The sequence below is a fragment of the Gymnoscopelus braueri genome (genome assembly GCF_963280865.1).
Source record: "Gymnoscopelus braueri genome assembly, chromosome: 12".
Taxonomy (NCBI): Eukaryota; Metazoa; Chordata; class Actinopteri; order Myctophiformes; family Myctophidae; genus Gymnoscopelus; species Gymnoscopelus braueri.
Genome location: NC_137614.1, coordinates 47,292,712 through 47,316,344, shown reverse-complemented (window position 1 = coordinate 47,316,344; position 23,633 = coordinate 47,292,712). Strand labels below are relative to the sequence as shown.

Genomic DNA, 23,633 nt, shown 5'->3' with positions numbered 1-23,633 from the left:
TCTGTCTGTCCGTCCGTCCGTCCGTCCGTGTGTGTGTGTGTGTGTCCGTCCGTCATTCTGTCATTTTGTGGACAGCTAATCTCAGGCACCGTTGGCTTGATCGCAGCGAAACTGTGCACACACACTCCCTGGATGCCAAAGCCAAACCTCTGCTCCAAATTTTTCACATGGGCCTTTTATAGCGCCACCAGGAGGCCGATTTGTGCAAATCACATTTTTGAACAGTACTCCTACAGATTTTGGCCACAAATCCCCCACATCGGTACACAGTATCTCTAGTAGATCAATAGTCATTAAAATAAACGTCTTATTTCAGATTTTTCATATTCCATCTTGATTGGCAAAAATTGGCTTTCAAAGTTTGCAGGAGTACTCCGTTTCGAACAAAATGCCTCAAATCATGAACACAGCATGCAATTTCCTTGAAATTTTGCACACACATTCCCATTAGGCCGAGGAAGAAATGCCATTTGAAAATGTTCAAATCAGCCTCATGGTGGCGCTGTAACAGGCCGATTCGTGTTTTTACCTATAACTGTACCGATCAGTGTAAAACTTTGTATGCACACTCTCTACAGGCCAAGGAAAAACCTTTGCCCTGCATTTTTCACATTTGCCTTTTATAGCGCCACCAGGAGGCAGACTTTTGTAAAACACATTTTTGATATTAAGCCTTCATATTTGATCCAAATTTTACACAAATCGGTACAGATGATCTCTATAGTCATGTGATCAAGACGGATCTGTTTGATTTTTCATATTCCATACTGATTGGCTAACATTGACATGTAATGTTTGCAGGAGTGGCCCGTTTTGAACAAAATGCCGCAAATCACGAACGCAGCGTCCGATTGCGGTGAAACTTTGAACGCACATTCACACTATGTTGAGGAACAAATTCCACCCTTTTAACATTGGCCTGTTATAGCGCCACCAGCAGGTCAAATATAGCAAAACACATTTTTAGAACAAAATGCCTCAAATCATGCATGCAGTGTCCGATTGCCGTGCACGGCCTAGGAATAAATGGCACCCTTTTCACATTGGCCTATTATAGCGCCACCAGGAGGCCATAATAACCTACCTGACCTGGCGGAGACTTGTGCTCCGAGGAGCACTTTTTCTAGTTGCATATCGTCTCTGTCGGGTGGAAACCTCTTATGTCCAAAACGCTTCACGCTGCGTCTAGAGCTTGTATATCTGCTAGTAGGTGTGTGTGTGTGTGTGTGTGCGCGTGTGCGCGTGCGCATGTGCGTGTGTGCGTGCGTGCTTGTGTGTGTGTCTGTGTGTGTGAGAGGTTAAACTACAGTATACATCATTCATATGATGACTAAAATTCCCAACAAATATAATAAGACATCCAATCCACTTTATAATAGAGCACATTTAAAACAACAGCGTTGAACCAAAGTGCTGTGCACTCAGACTTAAAACTGTAAAAAAAGGGTACAATACCATGAGAAAAGGATAAACCACACAAAAACAAAATAGATAAACGACAGCAAAAAACACACAGTATAGACACAGACTCTCGGAAATATAATAACTCTCTGTATTAAAAGCCAAGGAGTACAAGTGAGTTTTCAAACCTGATTTACAGACAGGCAAGGTTTGAGCCTTCCTAACATGGGATGGATGATCGTTCCACAGTTTTGGGGCTACAGCAGAGAACAATCGATCCATCTGGTCTTCAGCCTGGCTTTTGAGACCACAAAGCAGTGACTGGTTAGCAGACCTCCAACACCTTGTGGGGTTTTTGAATTGCAAAAACTCTGACAGTGGTGCCATTTACAGATTTAAAAACAAACATTGCAATCTTAAACTGGATCCTACAGTATATGAACAGGGAGCCAGTGGAGGCAATAATTCGGGGAGAGGTAATCAGACTTCCCTCTTGATGAGCAACAGCGTTTTGCACAAACTGTAGCCGTGACAGGCAGGCTTGGTTAACGCCAACATACAGCAGTGGTTCTCAAACTTTTTCATGTCAAGGACCCCCAAAATGATTTGTATTTGGCCGCGGACCCCCATCTGAGAATGTTTTAGTAAGTAAGTAAGTAAGTACATTTTATTTGTATAGCACATTTCACAGAGAGGACTCTCAAAGTGCTTTACATAAACAGAAATAAACACAGCAAAAAACAATCAAATGAAAAAGAAACGGAACAAATAGTGCCATGGACTTCCAGAACAGAAGATTTGTGTAAAAAAAAAAAAGGCAGAAGTACAAGCTTGTAGGCTACTGTATAGTTTTGAATAGCCAATAGATGAAGTGGTTAAAATGATTGTGATGCTGTATTAACACATTTTGCTGGGGACCCCCACTTTCAGAACCAATCAGGGCCCCAGGAAGACTAGAGGCTCAGTCATGTGACTCTAATGGGGATCCTTTAATAAACATAAACATAAACATGCATTACAGTAGACTGGATGAAAGCCTCAGCGGATAAAAAACTAGATTCAACAACAGATCTGTTTGTCAAGCTTAAATTCACTGTCAAATTTGACACCAAGGTTAGTGACTACTGGCTTTAAAAATGGCTGCAGAGTACACAGGTCCAGAGAAGAGGCAGGCAATGCTGGGTCTAAACGCCAAATGAGCATTTTGATTTTAGTTTAGGGCCATCCACACGTTTATGTCCCTGAAAATCCAGCAATAATATGTTATAGGAATAATTTGCATTGCATGTCCCTGCATGTTTTCCCATAAATACCCTCTGATGAAGACCTCACACCACATACCTGTTTGATAATATCAATGATCATCTTTGGCACAAACAACATGAGGGCGTTTCTCTCTTTGTGTGTGTGTGTGTGTGTGTGTGTGTGTGTGTGTGTGTGTGTGTGTGTGTGTGTGTGTGTGTGAGTGTGAGTGTCTGCGTGTGCGTGTGTGCGTGCATGCGTGTGTGTGTGAGAGAACCTTTCAACAGTTAGTGTGTCATAGCTCCGCCCTTTGCCAAACTCATTTGATAGAAGCCAAAAAAACAAGGTGTTATTCTGACTCTCCTCACTGACGACACACAGAGACAGACCTTAAGATTCCCCTTCAGATCAAACACACAACTTCCCATGAGAGAGGACAGACTGTCCAAGGACTTTCCACAGCTACAGGAGGGAATACTGACCCAGACTTTAACAAGAACCAGGATTCACAGTGAAAGTAAACATCAGGGACCATTCTAGAAGAGGGAGTGTTATCAACACTGACCGACTGATTTCCTCGCGTGAACAGAGTGTTAGTAGCTTCACTCAGAGACCAAATGGCTTCCAAGTCGTCTCACCCTGAAGAGGATTACTGCTGTCCTGTGTGTTGTGACATCTTTAAAGATCCTGTTCTCCTGTCCTGTAGCCACAGCTTCTGTAAAGACTGTCTGCAGGAATGGTGGAGAGAGAAGGTAATAAAGGAATGTCCAGTTTGTAAGAAGAGACATTCAGTGGATCCACACAGAAACCTGGCTCTGAAGAACGTGTGTGAGGCCTTCATACAGGAGAGACATCAGAGAGCTTCAACAGGGTCTGAGGTTCTCTGCAGTCTGCATGCTGAGAAACTCAAACTGTTCTGTCTGGAATGTCAACAGCCAGTGTGTGTTGTGTGTCGAGATTCTAAAAATCACACCGACCACGGATTCAGACCCATCGATGAAGCTGTTCTGGATCACAAGAAGGAAGTCCAGAAATCACTGAAGCCTTTACAGGAGAAACTGAAGGTCTTTAATACATGCAAAACAAACTATGATCAAACAGCACAACACATTCAGTTCCAGACTCAGAACACAGAGTTGCAGATTAAAGAAAAGTTTAAGAAGATGCGTCAGTTTCTACAAGAGGAAGAGGATGCTAGGATTGCTGTCCTGAGGGAGGAAGAGCAGCAGAAGAGTCAGATGATGAAGGAGAAGACTGAGGGTCTAAACAGAGACATATCAACCCTTTCAAACACAATCAGAGCCATAAAGGAGGAGCTGAGAGCTGAACACGTCTCATTCCTGCAGAACTACAAGACCACAATGCAAAGAGTCTTTGCAGAGTTCACACTGCAGGACCCACAGCCGGTCTCAGGAGCACTGATAGACGTGACCAAACACCTGAGCAACCTGACCTTCAGAGTCTGGGACAAGATGAAGGACATTGTCTCCTACACTCCTGTCATTCTGGATCCCAACACTGCCCATCCAGAATACATCCTTTCTGATGATCTGACCAGTGTGAGACGTGGAGAGAAACAGCAGCTTCCTGACAACCCAGAGAGGTTTGAACACTATGGCTTCATCCTGGGTTCTGAGGGCTTTAACTCAGGCACTCACAGCTGGGATGTTGAGGTTAGAGACAATGCATACTGGTCAGTAGGTGTTTTAGCAGAGTCCTTTCAGAGGAAGGGAGACAAAGCGGGTCAATTCTGGAGAATAAGGTTAGCTGAAGGTAAATACGCAGCACGCTCCTCATCAGGTCCACCCACTGATGTCTCAGTGAAGCAGAAACCCCAGAGGATCAGAGTCCAGCTGGACTGGAAGAAAAGAAAGCTGTCCTTCTCTGATCCTGATACTAACACACACCTACACACCTTCACACACACTTTCACTGAAGCACTCTTTCCATACATTAACACTGGTCAGATTGGTGGTTCTCTGAAGATGTTACAGGTCTTTAAAGAGTAATACCTGTTGATTTTAGATTCCATATTATTATGTTTTGGTCGAGGACGGTCAACATGAACAAGTGTCTCTCTGATGTGGATGTCATCATCATCTACAACTTTGATTCTCAAGATTCGGGCCATGAGGATTTCATTGATAATATAACTTTAATATAAGAGAAAACAGAAAAAAATTAAAATAAATGATGGCATGTTTTCTTTAAACCTTGAAAAAGTTTTGAGTTGTGAGTTTTCATTGTGATACTGATATATTTAAATGAACGTATAGTACGTTAGTTCCGCTGATACAAGCTGCAACACAATCGATTGATTGACCATTAAGATAAATATGCTCTGAAAACACTGCCCACAAGCAATAAGCATAAGTGGTCAGATGGGTGGTGGAGAACCACTGATCTTCAAAGTAAAACCACTTCGTGTTAATTTAATTCTGAGTGTAAAATGGAACCAAATGGACCCTATGATCCATAACATGACATGAATATAACACGATCCGAGTGTGAATTTAACTTTGAAGAGTGTACAAAATGGAACCAAATGGACCTGTAATAGTAATAATGTTGGGGAGTCGGGGTACTTTACTATAAGATATATCAGAGTAATAATATGATACTTTTACTTCTACCCAGTTTACTAGCAAAATATATAATCACCATGTTACATCCATCTCAAAAGCATTCTAATTCTAAATATTTTCTTTGGGTAATTATTGCATGATTTAGTGTGTTACATTGTGTCGTTTTCAATCATGGTGATATTCTTTAAAATTAGATTGTATATTAGTTTACATTGTTGCATTGATCTCTGTGTGTGTTCTGAGCCCTGTAACATGAATGATCCTCTGATTGACTATCTTGTCCCTATAAATACGACAAAGTGTGTTTTTACTTTTCATAGCAGACTGAGGATGCTTTTAGTAACCAAAACATGTACTGTATCTATTCCCACTTAAAACCCTTTTTGGTTTTATTTGTCTCATTATGGATCATTAAAGAATAATTATTTTTATGCCAAACCTCTGTGGACATTCACTTTATGTTGGTGTGTGAGTGTTCCTTTAGACTTCTTAGTGTGTTGAGTGACAGGAAGCTGAGGGTAGATAGCATAGAGTTATATCTAGAGGGCGGACTGCCCCGTCCGCAGCTATTCATTTCAATGAAATTTGCTCACTGGCGTTTGAAGCACCCGGCATGTCACTGCATGTTTTCCCATAAATACCCTCTGATGAAGACCTCACACCACATACCTGTTTGATAATATCAATGATCATCTGTGGCACAAACAACATGAGGGCGTTTCTCTCTTTCTGTGTGTGTGTGTGTGTGTGTGTGTGTGTGTGTGTGTGTGTGTGTGTGTGTGTGTGTGTGTGTGTGTGTGTGTGTGTGTGTGTGTGTGTGTGTGTGTGTGTGTATGTGAGTGTGCGTGCGCGTGCGTGCGTGCGTGTGTGTGAGAGAACCTTTCAACAGTTAGTGTGTCATTGCTCCGCCCTTTGCCAGACTCATTTGATAGAAGGAAAAAAAAACAGGGTGTTATTCTGACTCTCCTCACTGAAGACACACAGAAACAGACCGTAAGATTCACCTTCAGATCAAACACACAACTTCCCATGAGAGAGTACAGACTGTCCAAGGACTTTCCACAGCTACAGGAGGGAATACTGACCCAGACTTTAACAAGAACCAGGATTCACAGTGAAAGTAAACGTCAGGGACCATTCTAGAAGAGGGAGTTTTATCAACACTGACCGACTGATTTCCTCACGTGAACAGAGTGTTAGTAGCTTCACTCAGAGACCAAATGGCTTCCAAGTCGTCTCACCCTGAAGAGGATTATTGCTGTCCTGTGTGTTTTGACATCTTTAAAGATCCTGTTCTCCTGTCCTGTAGCCACAGCTTCTGTAAAGACTGTCTGCAGGAATGGTGGAGAGAGAAGGTAATAAAGGAATGTCCAGTTTGTAAGAAGAGACATTCAGTGGATCCACCCAGAAACCTGGCTCTGAAGAACGTGTGTGAGGCCTTCATACAGGAGAGACATCAGAGAGCTTCAACAGCTTCACTGAACAGGAGAAAGCAGCAGATTCATGAAGACCTCCTCAATGCACTGTACAGTCCACAAGCATTGCCTTTTATTTCACCTGAGGTTCTCTGCAGTCTGCATGCTGAGAAACTCAAACTGTTCTGTCTGGAATGTCAACAGCCAGTGTGTCTTGTGTGTCGAGATTCAAAAAATCACACCGACCACAGATTCAAACCCATCGATGAAGCTGCACTTGATCACAAGAAGGAAGTCCAGAAATCACTGAAGCCTTTACAGGAGAAACTGAAGGTCTTTAATCAAGTTAAAACAAACTATGATCAAACAGCTGAACACATTCAGTTCCAGACTCAATACACAGAGATTCAGATTAAGACACAGTTTAAGAAGATGCATCAGTTTCTACAAGAGGAAGAGGATGCTAGGATTGCTGCATTATGGGAGGAAGAGCAGCAGAAGAGTCAGGTGATGAAGGAGAAGACTGAGGGTCTAAACAGAGACATCTCAACCCTTTCAAACACAATCAGAGCCATAGAGGAGGAGCTGAGAGCTGAACACATCTCATTCCTGCAGAACTACAAGACCACATTGGAAAGAGTCCAGTTCACACTGCAGGACCCACAGCCGGTCTCAGGAGAACTGATAGACGTGACCAAACACCTGAGCAACCTGACCTTCAGAGTCTGGGACAAGATGAAGGACATTGTCTCCTACAATCCTGTCATTCTGGATCCCAACACTGCTAAACTAGACTACATCCTGTCTGATGATCTGACCAGTGCGAGAGAAGGAGGGGAACAGCAGCTTCCTGACAACCCAGAGAGGTTTGACCACTATGGTTTTGTCCTGGGTTCTGAGGGCTTTAACTCAGGGACTCACAGCTGGGATGTTGAGGTTAGAGACAACACACACTGGTCAGTAGGTGTGTTAGCAGAGTCCTTTCAGAGGAAGGGAGACAGAGCGGGTCAATTCTGGAGAATAAGGTTAGCTGAAGGTAAATACACAGCACGCTCCTCATCAGGTCCACCCACTGATCTCTCAGTGAAGCAGGAACCCCAGAGGATCAGAGTCCAGCTGGACTGGAAGAAAAGAAAGCTGTCCTTCTCTGATCCTGACACTAACACACATATACACACCTTCACACACACTTTCACTGACACACTCTTTCCATACATTCACACTGGTCAGATTGGTGGTTCTCTGAAGATGTTACCAGTGAAGGTCAGTGTAACACTGGAACAATGTCAAGTCAAGTCAAGTCAATTTTATTTATGAAGCACGTTTTAAAACAACCAGATTGGCACTTGCGCAGTGGTAAAGTCCCTGCCCACCACCACAGAGATTGTGGGTTCGAATCCTCCGTGGTGTATCCGGCTTTGTCGAGCGTCTACACAAACACAATTGGCTCGTGTTCGGGGGACGGAAACCGGGCGGGGAGGGTGATAATGGTCATTGCACCTATTTGGGCTGGGGCGGCACCTGTCAGCAGGGAGTGTTGGGCGGGAGGAGTAGGACGAAGGCTCTACGTCCTCCTGGTGGGGGCTCCTCACTGGCAGGTGAGTCAGTAGGATACAACAGCAGTGACAACACAGAGATGTGTGTGGGGAGGATTCAATTGGCATAACGACTAAATTGGGGAGAAAAAGGGGGAAAGAAATGATTGGCTACTCTAAAAAAAAAAAAAAAAAAAAATAGGTTGACCAAAGTGCTGTACAACATGATAAAAACAACCTAAAAAAATAAACAGCATTTAAAAAACATTTTAAGGTGGTGGTGGTGGTGGTGATGATGATGATGATGATGATGATGATGATGATGATGATGATGATGATGATGACAAACTATGGAGTCTTTAAAGAGTAATACCTGTTGATTTTAGATTCCATATTATTATGTTGTGGTCGGGGACGGTCAACATGAACAAATGTCTCTCTGATCTGTGATGTCATCATCATCTACACCAGTAATTCTCAAGCTATGAGGATTTTATTGATAATATAACTTTAATGTAAAAGGAAACAATGTAAAAACAATAATAATAATGTTGGGGAGTAGGGGTACTTTACTAAGATATATCAGAGTAATAATATAATACTTTTATTGTTGTATTTCTACACAGTTTACTAGTAAAATATAGAATCACCATGTTGCATCCATCTCAAAAGCATTCTAATTCTAAATATTTTCTTTGGGTAATTATTGCATGATTTAGTCTGTTACATTGTGCCATTTTCAATCGTAGTGATATTCTTTAAAATTAGATTGTATATTAGTTTACATTGTTGCATTGATCTCTGTGTGTGTTCTGAGCCCTGTAACATGAATGATCCTCTGATTGACTATCTTGTCCCTATAAATACGACACAGTGTGTTTTTACTTTTCATAGCAGACTGAGGATGCTTTTTGTAACCAAAACATGTATCTATTCCCACTTAAAACCCTTGGTTTTATTTGTCTCACTATGGATCATTAAAGAATAATATTTTTTATTCCAAACCTCTGTGGACATTCACTTTATGTTGGTGTGTGAGTGTTCCTTTAGTCTTCTTAGTGTGTTGAGTGACAGGAAGCTGAGGGTAGAAAGCATAGAGTTAGAGGGCGGACTGCCCCGCCCCCAGCTATTCATTTCAATGAAAGTTGCTCACTGGCGTCTGAAGCACCCGGAAGTACCTCTACTTCCACAATTGGGCACCAAATTTGGGTGATCAAATGCAGAAGTCTTGAGCTCCGAGCAGGCTCACTAGGGTTTCAAACAGTAGAAGCATGCGCAGTGGCGTTTTAAATGCAGAAGTATTGCAATCTCAGATTTGACCACCAGGCCGCTTCACTGTTCTACCGTGGCTATGGGGCATACATGGGCAACTGGCGGCCCCCACCTTCACTTAATGCGGCCCGCAGGTTAATATCGGAATACTGATATATTATTGATTTCAACTGGTACAATTCCAAACATACAAACATGACCCTCTTTAATTACTTCAGTCTATATTAGTGGCTTAATGACTAGTATTATAATTCTCTGTGACTATTTACATACCTGATGGTTGAGGGACAAACAACAAGAGGCCGTTTCTGTCTGTCTGTCTGTCTGTCTGTCTGTCTGTCTGTCTGTCTGTCTGTCTGTCTGTCTGTCTGTCTGTCTGTCTGTGTGTGTGTGTGTGTGTGTGTGTGTGTGTGTGTGTGTGTGTGTGTGTGTGTGTGTGTGTGTGTGTGTGTGTGTGTGTGTGCGTGCGCGCGCATGCGTGCGCGCGTGCGTGTGTCAGGGGTCAGCATGTCCGGCAAGACTTGTGGCACATTTTGTATTTTGGTTATAATGTGTACATAATCTATCCTAAATATTCACAATGGTTTTTTTTAATAATTTGTTTGAATGATTTTGGTGACTCGATTTTGGTTTTGGTGACTCGTCATATGACTTGCTCATTAATATGTTGCAGGAGATTTGTTGTGTTGGTACCCGTACATGATTACATCAGGTGAGGATGCAAGACAAGACAGACAGCTAGAAGTAATGTTCATTCTTTCATTGTTCCACTGGCACACCTTACGCATGGTCTTTCTCATCAACATCGAATACTTGTTCACCTTAACGGAAACCACAACTAACAAATGAGTGGGGCAGTGTGAATTAACACAGATTGACCCTGGCAACATATCAATGGTACACAAGTGTTACGTGTTTATTAAGTTACTACTATTTTTCAACCACATCTAATGAGACAAGACATCAGTTGAATGAGTTTGGGAACAGACCTCATGAGACAAAAGACATAGTATACACATTATTTTTGATGGGAAAATGAATTGCAACAACTATGCAGTAAGTGAAGAAAGGGCACTTGGAAAGACACTTTCTGACAAACCATAACCATTTGACTAAACATTTCCAGCAGACATAGAACTGAGAAGGAACTGAAATCTCAGCCATGTATTTGTGTACCATACATGGAACTGGATAGAGCTCTCTCATCATTATTCTACTGTAAGTATTTGTCTCATCAGCAAGAACTGCGCGTGATGGTGAAGAAAGAGAACTTGGAAAGACACTTGCGGACAAACCACACGTCATTTGACTAGACATTTCCAGCAGACAGAGAACTGAGACGAAGGAACTAAACTAAGGAACTGAAATTTCAACCATTGCCCAAAACCATGCTAAAAAATATCAAGTCAAGTGCAATCATCAGTATGTTAATCATAAACAATGTTTTTATTATTGTTTGATGTGCATTACACTTTTCCCCCCCATAATTACACATATTAAACTATTGACTTATTCTCTTTGTATTATTTGAATTAGGGGTCTATAATAACATGAAAAGGCAATGGCTAAATAGATCTCATGTCCACAATGAAACTGTTGGGGCACTGCTCTAACCTTCTTGAATTAGCACTCATGTCACAAATGTGTTTTTCGTTGTGAGCTTGTAGATCGTTTCTATTTTTTCCGAATATATATATATATATATAGTGGCTCAGTATTTGTGGCACTAGTGTTTATGCAGACTTATGACACTATGGCACATTACGAGTCCATTAGTCAGGGCTGCCAATACTCCTGGATCCCGCAATGAGTCTCCTGGTTTTCGACCACGTCTCCTGACACTCTCCTGGGCGGTCATTTCTCCTGTTTTTCTCCTGGATTTGGTATCAAACTCCCAAAATTCACCAGAACACAGGAAATTTCATCTACTATGTTCAAAAGTTTCGGGGGGAGGACCCCCAGACCCCCCTCTCGGGGGTGTGGTCAGTGCATGCCTTCATACAGATATTAACTTTTAGGTAATGAATGGTTATTATTAAAGATGGGTCTTACATTGCTTCAGTCATCAAATCAATTTCCTCTTTTTTTAATGTTTGAAATTGTACCCATTATTTTCCAATGCTAGTAAAGCAAGCCTGATAAAAGTATCAAACTCACAACATTCACAAAAACACAGGAAATTACATCTACTCTGTTAAAAAAAATTGGGGGGAGGACCCCCAACCAATCTCCTGGATTCTGACAGTCCAATGTTGGCAGCCCTGCCATTAGTTGACATTTAGCGCTAGTTATTTGGGATTTGGGTTTCTGGTAAAATTATTCACCAGTTATTTTAAATATTCATCAAAATGTCCGTCACAAGCTGGCATGGTGATGACCCCTGGGTCTGTGGATCACCTTTTTCGCCACATCGTATCCCAAAAGTAAAGGTAGTCCCCTAAACTTTTTAGGACGGGGTTGAAAAAAGCCTGTGCCATGTTTTCCCATTGTGGCCGAACTGGGAGCAGTACTGGCACCTGCCGTAGGGGGCTCTTCTGGGTTGAATGGGAAAACATGGCACAGGCTGACTAAGCGATTTAAACGTTTTCTTCAATCCCGTCCTAAAAAGTTTACTTTCCGCTAAATCCTCAAACATCTGTGGGTTTCGGGGATTACCTTTACTTTTTGGATACGATGTGGCGAAAAAGGTGATCCACAGACCGCCTGGACGCACTCTACCGCTGCCGGTACCCACTACAGTGGGACCTCATCTCGGAGCTATAGCGGAGGGAGAGGTTCCAAATGGGGCTACACCTGGCCATGCATGCACAGTAAGACATCACAATAATCAACTCAACTAATTCTATTTGGACTAATGTCATGATCGACATTATGGACTGTCTGCCATAAGCAAGCAGCAACTAGCAGTATTAATTATAAAGCAGCCTTTACATTGACAGAATGGTGTGAGTACTGAAAAACACGTTGTCTTCTCTTCAGCAATAAATAGAACTGCAATGAGTTCAGTGGTGGAACATTTACTTACATTTATTTTTATTACTTTAAACTTCTACTCCATCTCAGAGGCGAATACGTACTTTTTTTTACTCCACTACAGTTATTTCAAAACTTTACTTTCAAAGGTACAAACTTTAGTTTCAACCACTCACGCCCAAATGTATACTTCGGCTATTCGAAAATAGCCGATCTACATGCTCACAACGCAATGCAATGTGATGTGTTGTGAGCTTGTAGATCGGCTAGTTTTGAAAATATTTTTTTTTAACTTATATTTTAGTGCTTTTGCTTTGATACTTTAAGTATATTTTGATGCCAATACTCAGGCCTTTTACTTGCAACTGTCAAATGTAAAAAAAACACACACAAAATGGCATACTACACTATGTCATCCACGTCCAATGTAAGAACCATGTAAAAAAAAAAAACAAGTGTCATGCTACAGGCAATATAAGTTACAAGTAATATAACTTATACAATTGTACAGTTGTATCTGGTCTCCCTGTTCTACTATTGAGACATTTAGATTGTGTGTCTAGGTTAGGTTGACACGCAATCCTGTTTCTGGTTTGACAAAAATTTTGTCCTGCATTTCTCAGTGGTAAAAAAAAAAAAAAAAAAAGAAAGCACAAGTTCAAACCTGGGGTAGCACAGGAAGGTTACATAATCTGCTATTTTTAAGTATAAAATATTTGTGACGCTAAATATTAACTACTTTTGACCCGGACCCCAATTTGAGAACCAATGTGCTATATATAAATACACTGTATATAGCTCAAATCTAAAATGTTTTGAATGTTTTAACAGTTCTGCTGTATCTGCTGTAATCAGCACCTCCTCAATACTGGTGCGCACTCATTACATTACATTACATTACAGTCATTTAGCAGACGCTTTTATCCAAAGCGACTTACAATAAGTGCATTCAAGTACTGTAGTTAGGGAACGAAACTACTAATCACCAGAAGTATTAAGTGCATTTTCTTCTAAAACAAGCAACTAAGAGTATACCTAGCATTAAGGTAAAAGTGCAATATATCAGCTACCTACTTTCATAAACAGATTTCCAAAATAGGAAAATCAAATGAGCTAAAGCTAAAACAAATAAGTGTATCGAATAAACAAGATCCAGCAAAACAATAAAATAATTAAAAAAATAGTTCGTACAACTAGTTAACAAGTAGGCAAGGCGAAGAGGAAGGGTAGTGTTTCCTGAAGAGGTGGGTTTTCAGCCTGCGGTGAAAGAACGGCAGTGACTCTGCTGTCCTGACATCAGTGGGGAGTTCATTCCACCACTGTGGGGCCAGAACAGAAAAAAGTCGTGACTGTGAAGATCGGCCAGAAGGACCACTGAGCGACAAGGCAACCAGTCGCCCCCAGGCGGCAGACCGAAGTGGTCGGGCTGCGGGCAGGGGTGTAAGCATCGACCATAGCCCGGAGGTAAGAAGGAGCTATATACCGCCGCCCTACCCGAAGTACACCCTCACTCCTCCTCCTGGTTCACCCATCCTGCTCTCTGATCTAGTCACAGTCAGTGATGGAAAGTAACATTACATTCACTTAACTTAGCTACTCAAGGAACATTTTGAGGTGCTTTTACTTAACTTGAGTAATTCCTATTTTTCGATACTTTATACTTAGACTCTGCTAATACATCTCAGAGGCAAATGTTGCACTTTTTACTCCTTCACAATCATCTGAAAAGTTTAGTTACAAGTTACTTTGTAGATTTAGATTATTATTACAAAACATACATTAACCAATCAAGCCCTATTGAACACTTCAGTTACTCAAAAAAGCAGATCTACAAGCGCACAACGCAATGCAACATGGCAAAAACATTGACAGATTTTGAAAATTGTCTGATGGATCTTATTGCATAATGTACTTTTACTTTGATAGTGTACTGTATATGAACAGGGAGCCAGTGGAGGCAATAATTCGGGAAGATGTGCTCAGACTTCCCTGTTGATGAGCAACGGCGTTTTGCACTAACTGTAGCTGTAACTGGCAGATTTGGCTAAACAACATAAAGTACATTACAGCAGTGGGTCTCAAACTTTTTCATGTAAAGGACCCCCAAAATGATTTGTATTTGGCCGCGGACTCCCCATCTGTGAATGTTTTGTGCCAAGAACTCTCAGAACAGAAGATTTGTGTATTATTATTTTTTAAAGCAGAAGTACAAGCTTGTGGACTAAATAGTTTTGAATGGCTAATGGAATATTATTACCCAACCAATAGAGTGGTTGAAATTATTGTGATGCTGTATTAACACAATTTGTTGGGGACCCCCACTTTGAGAACCAATGCATTACAGTAGTCGAGAGTCTCGATACGGGTTGAGAAAAAAGCATGGATGAGCCTTTTGAATTAAATAAAATAGTTAAAACAAGACTGGATGAAATCCAGTCTTGTTTTTTTGTTTTTGACACCAAGGTTGGTGACTACTGGTTTTAAAAATGGCTGCAGGGAACCCAGGTCCAGAGAAGAGGTATTGCAGGCAATGCTGGGTCTAAACACCAAACGCCAAATGAACATTTTGATTTTAGTTTAGGGCCATCCAGACGTTTATGTCCCTAAGACAAGCAATATGTTTAGGAAAAATTTGCATTGCATGTCCCTGCATGTTTTCCCATAAATACCCTCTGATGAATACTTTACTTGTGTATTTGTGTGTGTGTGTGTGTGTGTGTGTGTGTGTGTGTGTGTGTGTGTGTGTGTGTGTGTGTGTGTGTGTGTGTGTGTGTGTGTGCTTTGCAATAGTTCAGTAGTGTCATAGCTCCACCTCTTGCCAGACTAAGCTGAGAGAAAACAGGAAACGGAGAGGTTGTTATTCTGACTCTCTTCACTGAAGACACATAGAGACCGACGCTAAGATTCACTTTCAGATCAAACACAACTTCCAGTGAGGAGGACAGACTGTCTGTCCACAGCAACAGGAGGGAATACTGACCCAGACCACTTGAACCTGCTGCTTACGCTGCTGGACTTTAACAAGATTCAAAGTGAAAGTAAACTCCAGGGAACATTCTAGAGGAGGGAGTGTTACCACCACTGATTGCCTGATTTCCTGGCTTGAACAGTGTGTTTGTAGCTTCACTCAAGAGACTAAATGGCTTCCAAGTCGTCTCGCCCTGAAGAGGATTATTGCTGTCCTGTGTGTTGTGACATATTTAAAGATCCTGTTCTCCTGTCATGTAGCCACAGCTTCTGTAAAGACTGTCTGCAGGAATGGTGGAGAGAGAAGGAAATAAAGGAATGTCCAGTTTGTAAGGAGAGACATTCTATGGATCCACCCAGAAACTTGGCTCTGAAGAACGTGTGTGAGGCCTTCATACAGGAGAGACATCAGAGAGCTTCAACAGGGTCTGAGGTTCTCTGCAGTCTGCATGCTGAAATACTCAAACTGTTCTGTCTGGAATGTCAACAGCCAGTGTGTGTTGTGTGTCGAGATGCTAAAAAACACACCGACCACAGATGCAAACCCATCAATGAAGCTGCACTGGATCACAAGAAGGAGGTCCAGAAATCACTGAAGCCTTTACAGGAGAAACTGGAGGTCTTTAATAAATTCAAAACAAACTATGATCAAACAGCAGAACACATTCAGTCCCAGACTCAGCACACAGAGATTCAGATTAATGAACAGTTTAAGAAGATTCGTCAGTTTCTACAAGAGGAAGAGGATGCTAGGATTGCTGCACTGTGGGAGGAAGAGCAGCAGAAGAGTCAGATGATGAAGGAGAAGACTGAGGGTCTAAGCAGAGACATATCAACTCTTTCAAACACAATCAGAGCCATAGAGGAGGAGCTGAGAGCTGAACACGTCTCATTCCTGCAGAACTACAAGACCACAATGCAAAGAGTCCAGTTCACACTGCAGGACCCACAGCCTGTCTCAGGAGCACTGATCGACGTGACCAAACACCTGAGCAACCTGACCTTCAGAGTCTGGGACAAGATGAAGGACATTGTCTCCTACACTCCTGTCATTCTGGACCCCAACACTGCCCATCCAGAATACATCCTGTCTGATGACATGACAAGTGTAAGACGTGGAGAGGAACAGCAGCTTCCTGACAACCCAGAGAGGTTTGACCACTATGGCTTCATCCTGGGTTCTGAGGGCTTTAACTCAGGGACTCACAGCTGGGATGTTGAGGTTGGAGACAATACAGACTGGACAGTAGGCGTGTTAGCAGAGTCCTTTCAGAGGAAGGGGGGAAAAGCGGGTAAATTCTGGAGAATAAGGTTACTGGAAGATAAATACACAGCAAACACACACTCCTCATTAGGTCCACCCACTGATCTCTCAGTGAAGCAGAAACCTCAGAGGATCAGAGTCCAGCTGGACTGGAAGAAAAGAAAGCTGTCCTTCTCTGATCCTGACACTAACACACACATACACACCTTCACACACACTTTCACTGACACTCTCTTTCCATACATTCACACTGGTCAGTTTGGTGGTTCTCTGAAGATGTTACCAGTGAAGGTCAGTGTAACTCTGGAACAATGTCAAGTCAAGTCAAGTCAATTGTATTTCTGTCTCTCTAATCTGTGATGTCATCATCATCTACACCAGTGATTCTCAAGATGTGGGCCATGAGGATTTTATTGATAATATAACTTTAATATAAAAGAAAACAATGTAAAAAAAACTTCTACACAGTTTACTCATAAAATATAGAATCACCACGTTGCATACATCTCTAACTCTAAATCTTTTCTTTGGGTAATTATTGCATGATTTAGTGTGATACATTGTGTAGTTTTCAATCATAGTGATATTCTTTAACATTAGATTGTATATTAGTTAACATTTGTTGCATTGATCTCTGTGTGCATGTGTTCTGAACCCTGTACATGAATGATCCTCTGATTGACTCTCTTGTCCCTATAAATAGGACACAGGTCTGTTTTTACTTTTCATGGCAGACTGAGGATGCTTTTTGTATCCAAAACATGTATCTGTTCCCACTTAAAACCTGTTTGGTAACACTTTGTATTTGTCTCACTATGGATCATTAAAGAATTAAAAAAATTGCATCTGCTAAACCTCTGTGGACATTCACTTTGTTATGTTGGTGTGTGAGTGTTCCTTAGTCTTCTTAATGTGTTGAGTGACAGGAAGCTGAGGGTAGAAAGCATAGTTATATCTAGAGGGTTTACTGCCCCGCCCCCAGCTATTCATTTCAATGAAAGTTGCTCACAGCAGGCATTTGAAGCACCCGGAAGTGCCTCTACTTCCAAATTTGGGTGCCGGAATCCAAGGACATTAGATGTTACAGATTTTGTATAGATTATAAAAAATTGCTGACATACACACACATATATATATATATATGTATATATATATATGTATATATGTGTGTGCGTAAATTATTAGTTACGGGCTTAAAAGAGCCTCTTCACTGTACAACAGTAAGTCAATGAGGAGCATATTTTAAATTATCAATTTATAGTCAATGGAGAAATTATTTGTAGTGGTCTTGCCCTTTAAGCAGTAAATCTGAAAAACAATGACTTTTCCCACACTTATTCAATTCTTATGCGAAAATCAAAGATCTACAAGCCCGAAAAAAAAGCCTGTGGCGACCCCCGTTACCGCCACGGGGACCCCCAGTTACCGCCGCGGGTAACGCCGACCCCCGTTACTCCCGTGGACGGCACTGCAGATATATAAATGGATTCCATGTAATCTCAACATTTTATGCATGGCACATATAATAGAATTGTAGATTAGTAGGTAATAATTCCAATATTCACTTACACTCCTCATGTTTAAGCCTAACTGAATTATATATTTATGGACGACTTGTGCATTTAATTTGTCGGCAATACTTTGCCACGCTTTCTCCCTGGATCTATTTATTGTGGCCGTGTTTCCTTTCTTGCTTTATACATGACTTCCTCATATGATTCCATGAGCTGCTGCAGTGCTGCTGTTCAGCCAGAGAAGAACACCGCTCTGGTTTTGGGTTCCATGATTGGTCAAGTTCAAGGATTCGACTTTCATGGGCTTTTATAGGAATACCTGAAGCCTGGCTTTACCATCCTGGCTCGACAGTCTGGGGCCTGTTCCTCGAAAGGTGAATTAAATAAGCCTGGCCTTAAGCCAAATCCAGGCTTGACAAAGTCGGGTCCGAAAAGCCTCGTTTATTCCGTTCCTCGAACGCCAAGCCAGGCTGAAAAGGAGCGACTTTGTCGAGCTAGGCTATGTCAAGCCAGGCTGTGTACAGCCAGGATAATGAAGTCAGGCTGAATGGGCGGTGATTCGCCGGCGACGTATTTCTATAAAAGACCATGAACTCGAGCGCAGATTCCTTGAACTTGATCAATCATGGCAGCGGGGAACAAAACTCGAGCAGCGTTTTTCTCTGTGGCCGAACAGCAGCAGCTCATGCAAGCATATGAGGAAGTGAAACATGTTATCAACAGAAAAGGAAACGCGACCGCAATAAATAGATCCAGGGAGAAAGCGTGGCAAAGTATTGCAAGCACGCACAGAGTGTGTGTGTGTGTGTGTGTGTGTGTGTGTGTGTGTGTTTGCGACGGACGGGCAACAGGACGGACGGACGGGACGGGGGGGACGGGACGGGACGGGGGGGACGGGGCGGTGTACTGCGACGGGGGCTGCAACGGGACGGACGGGACGGGGCCGGGGGGGTTGACCGCGACGGGATGAGCGGGGAAGGGGGGACGGGACGAGACACGCAATAACCCCACATTTGCAAGACCACTTTGGTAGAGATTTGGGTTGTGTAGTTACCTTGCCATCATGATGTAATGTGTAAAGGTGGACAAGAAATGAAAAATAATTTCTCTATTGACTAGAAATTGATCATTTAAAATATGCTCCTTATTGACTTACAAAGAGGTTCCTTTAAACCCGTAACTAATAATTTATATATATATTTAAATATATTTATATATATATATATATATATATATATATATATCATACATATATATATATATATATATATATATATATATATATATATATATATATATATATATATATATATATATGTGTTAGACATTTTTTATAATATTTTTAAAAAATGGTAATATATTATCAACAATATGAATATGAATATAACAACAATATGAACTATAGTGTTAACAGAGTGACAATGACATATCACATGAGTCATTGTGAAACAATTATGATTCATGGTCACACACTATTTCAGTAATATAATTAATTTGATTATATCTTATTGTATTTATTTCATTTTATTTGAATGCAAGGTCATTAAAATGAGTCCATATTCAAACACATGTGTTGAATTAACTGTGGACAAACTTGAAGAACAAGGCACTGCATTAAGTAAGCTTGGCTGTTAGCCTGCTCCTGACCAGGCTAACTTCACAGCTAAATTGCCATGGTAACTAAGCTAGGCTTGCTTCAATTCTCTTTTGTGGAATCGGATAAGGCTAAACTTAGCCAGGGTGAACTGGCTAAACTAATCTTCAAGATAATTCAGCTTTTGTGGAACCGATTCAGCTCTAATCCTGGCTAAATTAAGCCAGGATAGGTGGTAAAGCCAGGCTTTAGCTCTAATTCACCTTTTGAGGAACAGGCCCCTGGTTTGACAAGGTCTAGCTCGACAAAGTCGCTCCTTTTCAGCCTGGATTCGCGTTCGTGGAACGGAATAAACCAGGCTGAACGGAGTAGACTTTGTCAAACCTGGATTTGGCTTAAATCCAGGCTTATTTAACTCTGCTTTTGTGAAATAGGCCCCTGACCTGGCGGAGACCAGGGGTCTATTCCACGAAACCTGGATTAGGGATAAACCGGGTTTAAACCGGGTTTAAACCGGGTTTAATCGGCTATCCTGGCTTAAATTATCCAGGAATCGGTTTCACGAAAGCTGGGTGAGCTCGGCAGATTAACTTAGCCAGTAAACCTGGATATGTTTATCCATGATCCGGTTTCACGAAAGAAAATTGAAGCAATCCTGCCTTAGTTACCATGGCAATTTAGCTGTGAAGTTAGCCTGGTCCGGACCAGGCTAACAGCCAAGCTTTATTAATCCAGTGCCTTGTTCTTCAAGTTTTGTGAAATAGCTGTTAGTCCAATGACTCCAATCATAAACCAATGAGTTCTTCCAGACTTATTCAATTCTTATGCGAAAATCGAAGATCTACAAGCCCGAAATGTTTTTGTCTTATGGCGGCCGGGGATCCCCGGCCCCCCATGGACCCCCGCCCCTGTGGACCCCCGTGTACCCCCGGCCTCCTGTGTACCTCCGGACCCCCATGGACCTCCGGACCCCCGTGGACCCCCGTATACCCCGGACCTCTGTTGGGGGTCAACGGGGGTCCGGGAGTACACGGGGGGCCGGGTACTCCCACACCCCCGTTGACCCCTGGCCCCCCGTTGACCCCCGTGGACCGGGGACCCCCGGCCGCCAAAAGGCAAGCTTTTCCCTTGTAGATCTTCGATTTTAGAAATCAGAAATTAGAAAATTATTCTAAGTGTTTATAATTATAATTCCAACATTCACTTAAACTCCTTATATTTAAGCCTAACTGAATTATATATTTATGGATTTGTATATAAATTAATTGCATATTTTTGGACAACTTGTGCATTTAATTTGTCGGCAATACTTTGCCACGCTTTCTCCCTGGATCTATATTTATTGCGGCCGTGTTTCCTTTCTTGCTTATTAAAAATTTTACTTCCTTGTATGATTCCATGAGCTGCTGCACTGCTGCTGTTCAGCCACAGAGAAGAACGCCGCTCTGGTTTTGGGCTCCATGATTGGTCAAGTTCAAGGATTCTGCTATCGACTTTCATGGTCTTTTATAGGAATATGTGAACTCACATTCAGCCTGGTTTAACGATCCTGGCTCGACAAACCTCTCCTTCTCAGCCAGGCTTGGCGTTCGTGGAACTGAATAAACCAGGCTGAACAGCGCAGGCTTGTCAAACCTGGATTTGCCTTTCAAACCAGGATAATTTAATTCCGCTTTCGTGGAATAGACCCCTGGTCAGGGGAGAAAAAAAGGAGACCCTTTTTCTAGTTTCTTATGTTATTTGTCATATCTGTCCTGTGCAATTGTTTTTCCTTTTTTTTTAAGACTAAAAGGCAATGCCAAAAACACAATTAGATCATTAATCGCAATTATTTGTATGATGATTAATTATCACCTAAACTTTCATGATTTGGACAACGCTAGTGAGGCTTACATTGTTAAGTGCTTTTAACAGTCAAGGTCAACAATAAGATTATTTAAAAAATATATATATATATATATATATTTCAGTTCCTTCTATTATTTCCTTTATATTACAAAATGTCTCATCCAACCAATTCAATATTTGTGGAAATCCTTCAGGCTTTTAGCTAATGATACGACGATACAAACACAACAAAGTTATGAATCAAGCACTAATCGCGTCACCAGGCTTTCCACACGGAGAAAAATGTATGAATAATCATTTCTGATCAGAGGAACTTTCGCTATGTGCAGCATAGCGAAAGCAACACTGTGCTCCGAGCCTCCGACCAGTGTTGCCAGATTCTGTGAGAGAAACAAGCAACCAGGTCTAGGAAAACAAGCCCAAAAGAAGCGACTATGAGACCAAATGAGTGCTTTAAACCTAGTACTGTATACATCGGCTATTTGAAAATAGCAGATCTACAAGCTACAAGCTCACAACGCATCACGATGCGACATGTTGTGAGCTTGTAGATCTGATATTTTCAAATAAAATCTTGGGGTAAACTTATAATAAGCAGACCTGGCAACATTGGCACCAACATGTAAACAGAGACACAGCGTTAAGATGGGCGGTGCTCAGAGAGTGAAAACTGAGACGATAGTGCACAGCACAAAAGTGTTGTGCACTCAGTAAAAATACAAAAATAAGGCTAAACAATGATTTACATTTTTTTTAAATACCTTGAGAAAAGGATAAACCACACAAAATAAATAAAATGTAAAAATAAAAGGAGATAAACTACAGCAAAAAACACACAGTAGGCCTATAGACACATACACATACACATACATAATAAAATATAATAACTCTACTATTAAAAGCCAAGGAGTACATGTGAGTTTTCAAATGTGATTTAAAGACAGGTAAGGTTTGAGCCATCCTAACATGGGATGGAAGATCGTTCCACAGTTTGGGGGCTACAGCAGAGAACAATCGATCCCTCTGGTCTTCAGCCTTGCTTTTGGGACCACAAAGAAGTGACTGGTCAGCAGACCTCAAAGACCGTGTGAGGTTTTTGACACACGCAAAAACTCTGACAGTGGTGCCAACCCATTTACAGATTAAAAAACAAACATTGCAATCTTAAACTGGATCCGAACAGGGAGCCAGTGGAGGCAATAATTCGGGGAGATGCGCTCAGACTTCCCTGTCGATGAGCAACAGCGTTTTGCACTAACTGTAGCCGTGACAGGCAGGCTTGGCTAAACACCACAGTGGTTCTCAAACTTTTTCATGTCAAGGACCCCCAAAATGATTTGCATTTGGCCGCTGACCCCCATCTGAGAATGTTTTGTGCCAGGGACTCCCAGAAAAGAAAAAAAAAGAAATAGCAGAAGTACAAGCTTGCAGGCTATATAGTTTTGAATAGTCAATGGATAAAATGGTTTAAAATGATTGTGATGCTTTTATTAACATATTTTGCTGGGGACCCCCTTGTACCCCCCGTGGACCCCCACTTTGAGAACCATTGCATTACAGTAGTCAAGACAGGTTGAGAAAAAAGCATGGATGAGCCTTTTGGATTAAATAAAAGAGTTCAAACAAGACTGGATGAAAGCCTCAGCTGATAACATTTTCAAGAACAGAGTTTATTTGTTTGCCAAGCTTAAAATCACTGTCAAATTTGAAACCAAGGTTGGTGACTACTAAAAATGGCTGCAGGGAACCCAGGTCCAGAGAAGAGGTATCACAGGCAATACTGGGTCTAAACACCAAATGCCAAATGAACATTTTGATTTTAGTTTAGGGCCATCCACACTTTTATGTCCCTAAGACAATCCAACAAATTATGTTTAGGAAGAATTTGCATTGCATCTCCCTACATGTTTTCCCATAAATACCCTCTGATGAAGACATCACACACATACCTGATAACATACCTGATGGTTGAGGCACAAACAACATGAGGGCGTGTGTTTTTGCGTGTGTGTGTGTGTGTGTG

At 41.6% G+C, this 23,633-nt stretch overlaps 2 protein-coding genes across 2 annotated transcripts; both read left to right on the top strand.

Moving 5' to 3' along the window:
• Positions 1 to 3,248: 3,248 nt before the first annotated feature.
• LOC308096617 (E3 ubiquitin-protein ligase TRIM39-like) lies at positions 3,249 to 4,652 on the top strand (the record flags this gene model as incomplete). Its single annotated transcript, XM_080444032.1, has 1 exon — positions 3,249 to 4,652. The coding sequence occupies exon 1, from the start codon at positions 3,261 to 3,263 to the stop codon at positions 4,650 to 4,652; it is 1,392 nt and encodes a 463-aa protein (XP_080300158.1). The 5' UTR covers positions 3,249 to 3,260.
• A 1,796-nt stretch (positions 4,653 to 6,448) lies between these two features.
• On the top strand, positions 6,449 to 17,454 carry LOC308096616 (E3 ubiquitin-protein ligase TRIM7-like; the record flags this gene model as incomplete). The annotated part of the gene is made up of 2 exons (XM_080444031.1): positions 6,449 to 7,726; positions 15,563 to 17,454. 2 exons carry the CDS (start codon positions 6,449 to 6,451, stop codon positions 17,012 to 17,014), a joined length of 2,730 nt encoding a protein of 909 aa, XP_080300157.1. The 3' UTR covers positions 17,015 to 17,454.
• Between the last annotated feature and the right edge of the window lie 6,179 nt (positions 17,455 to 23,633).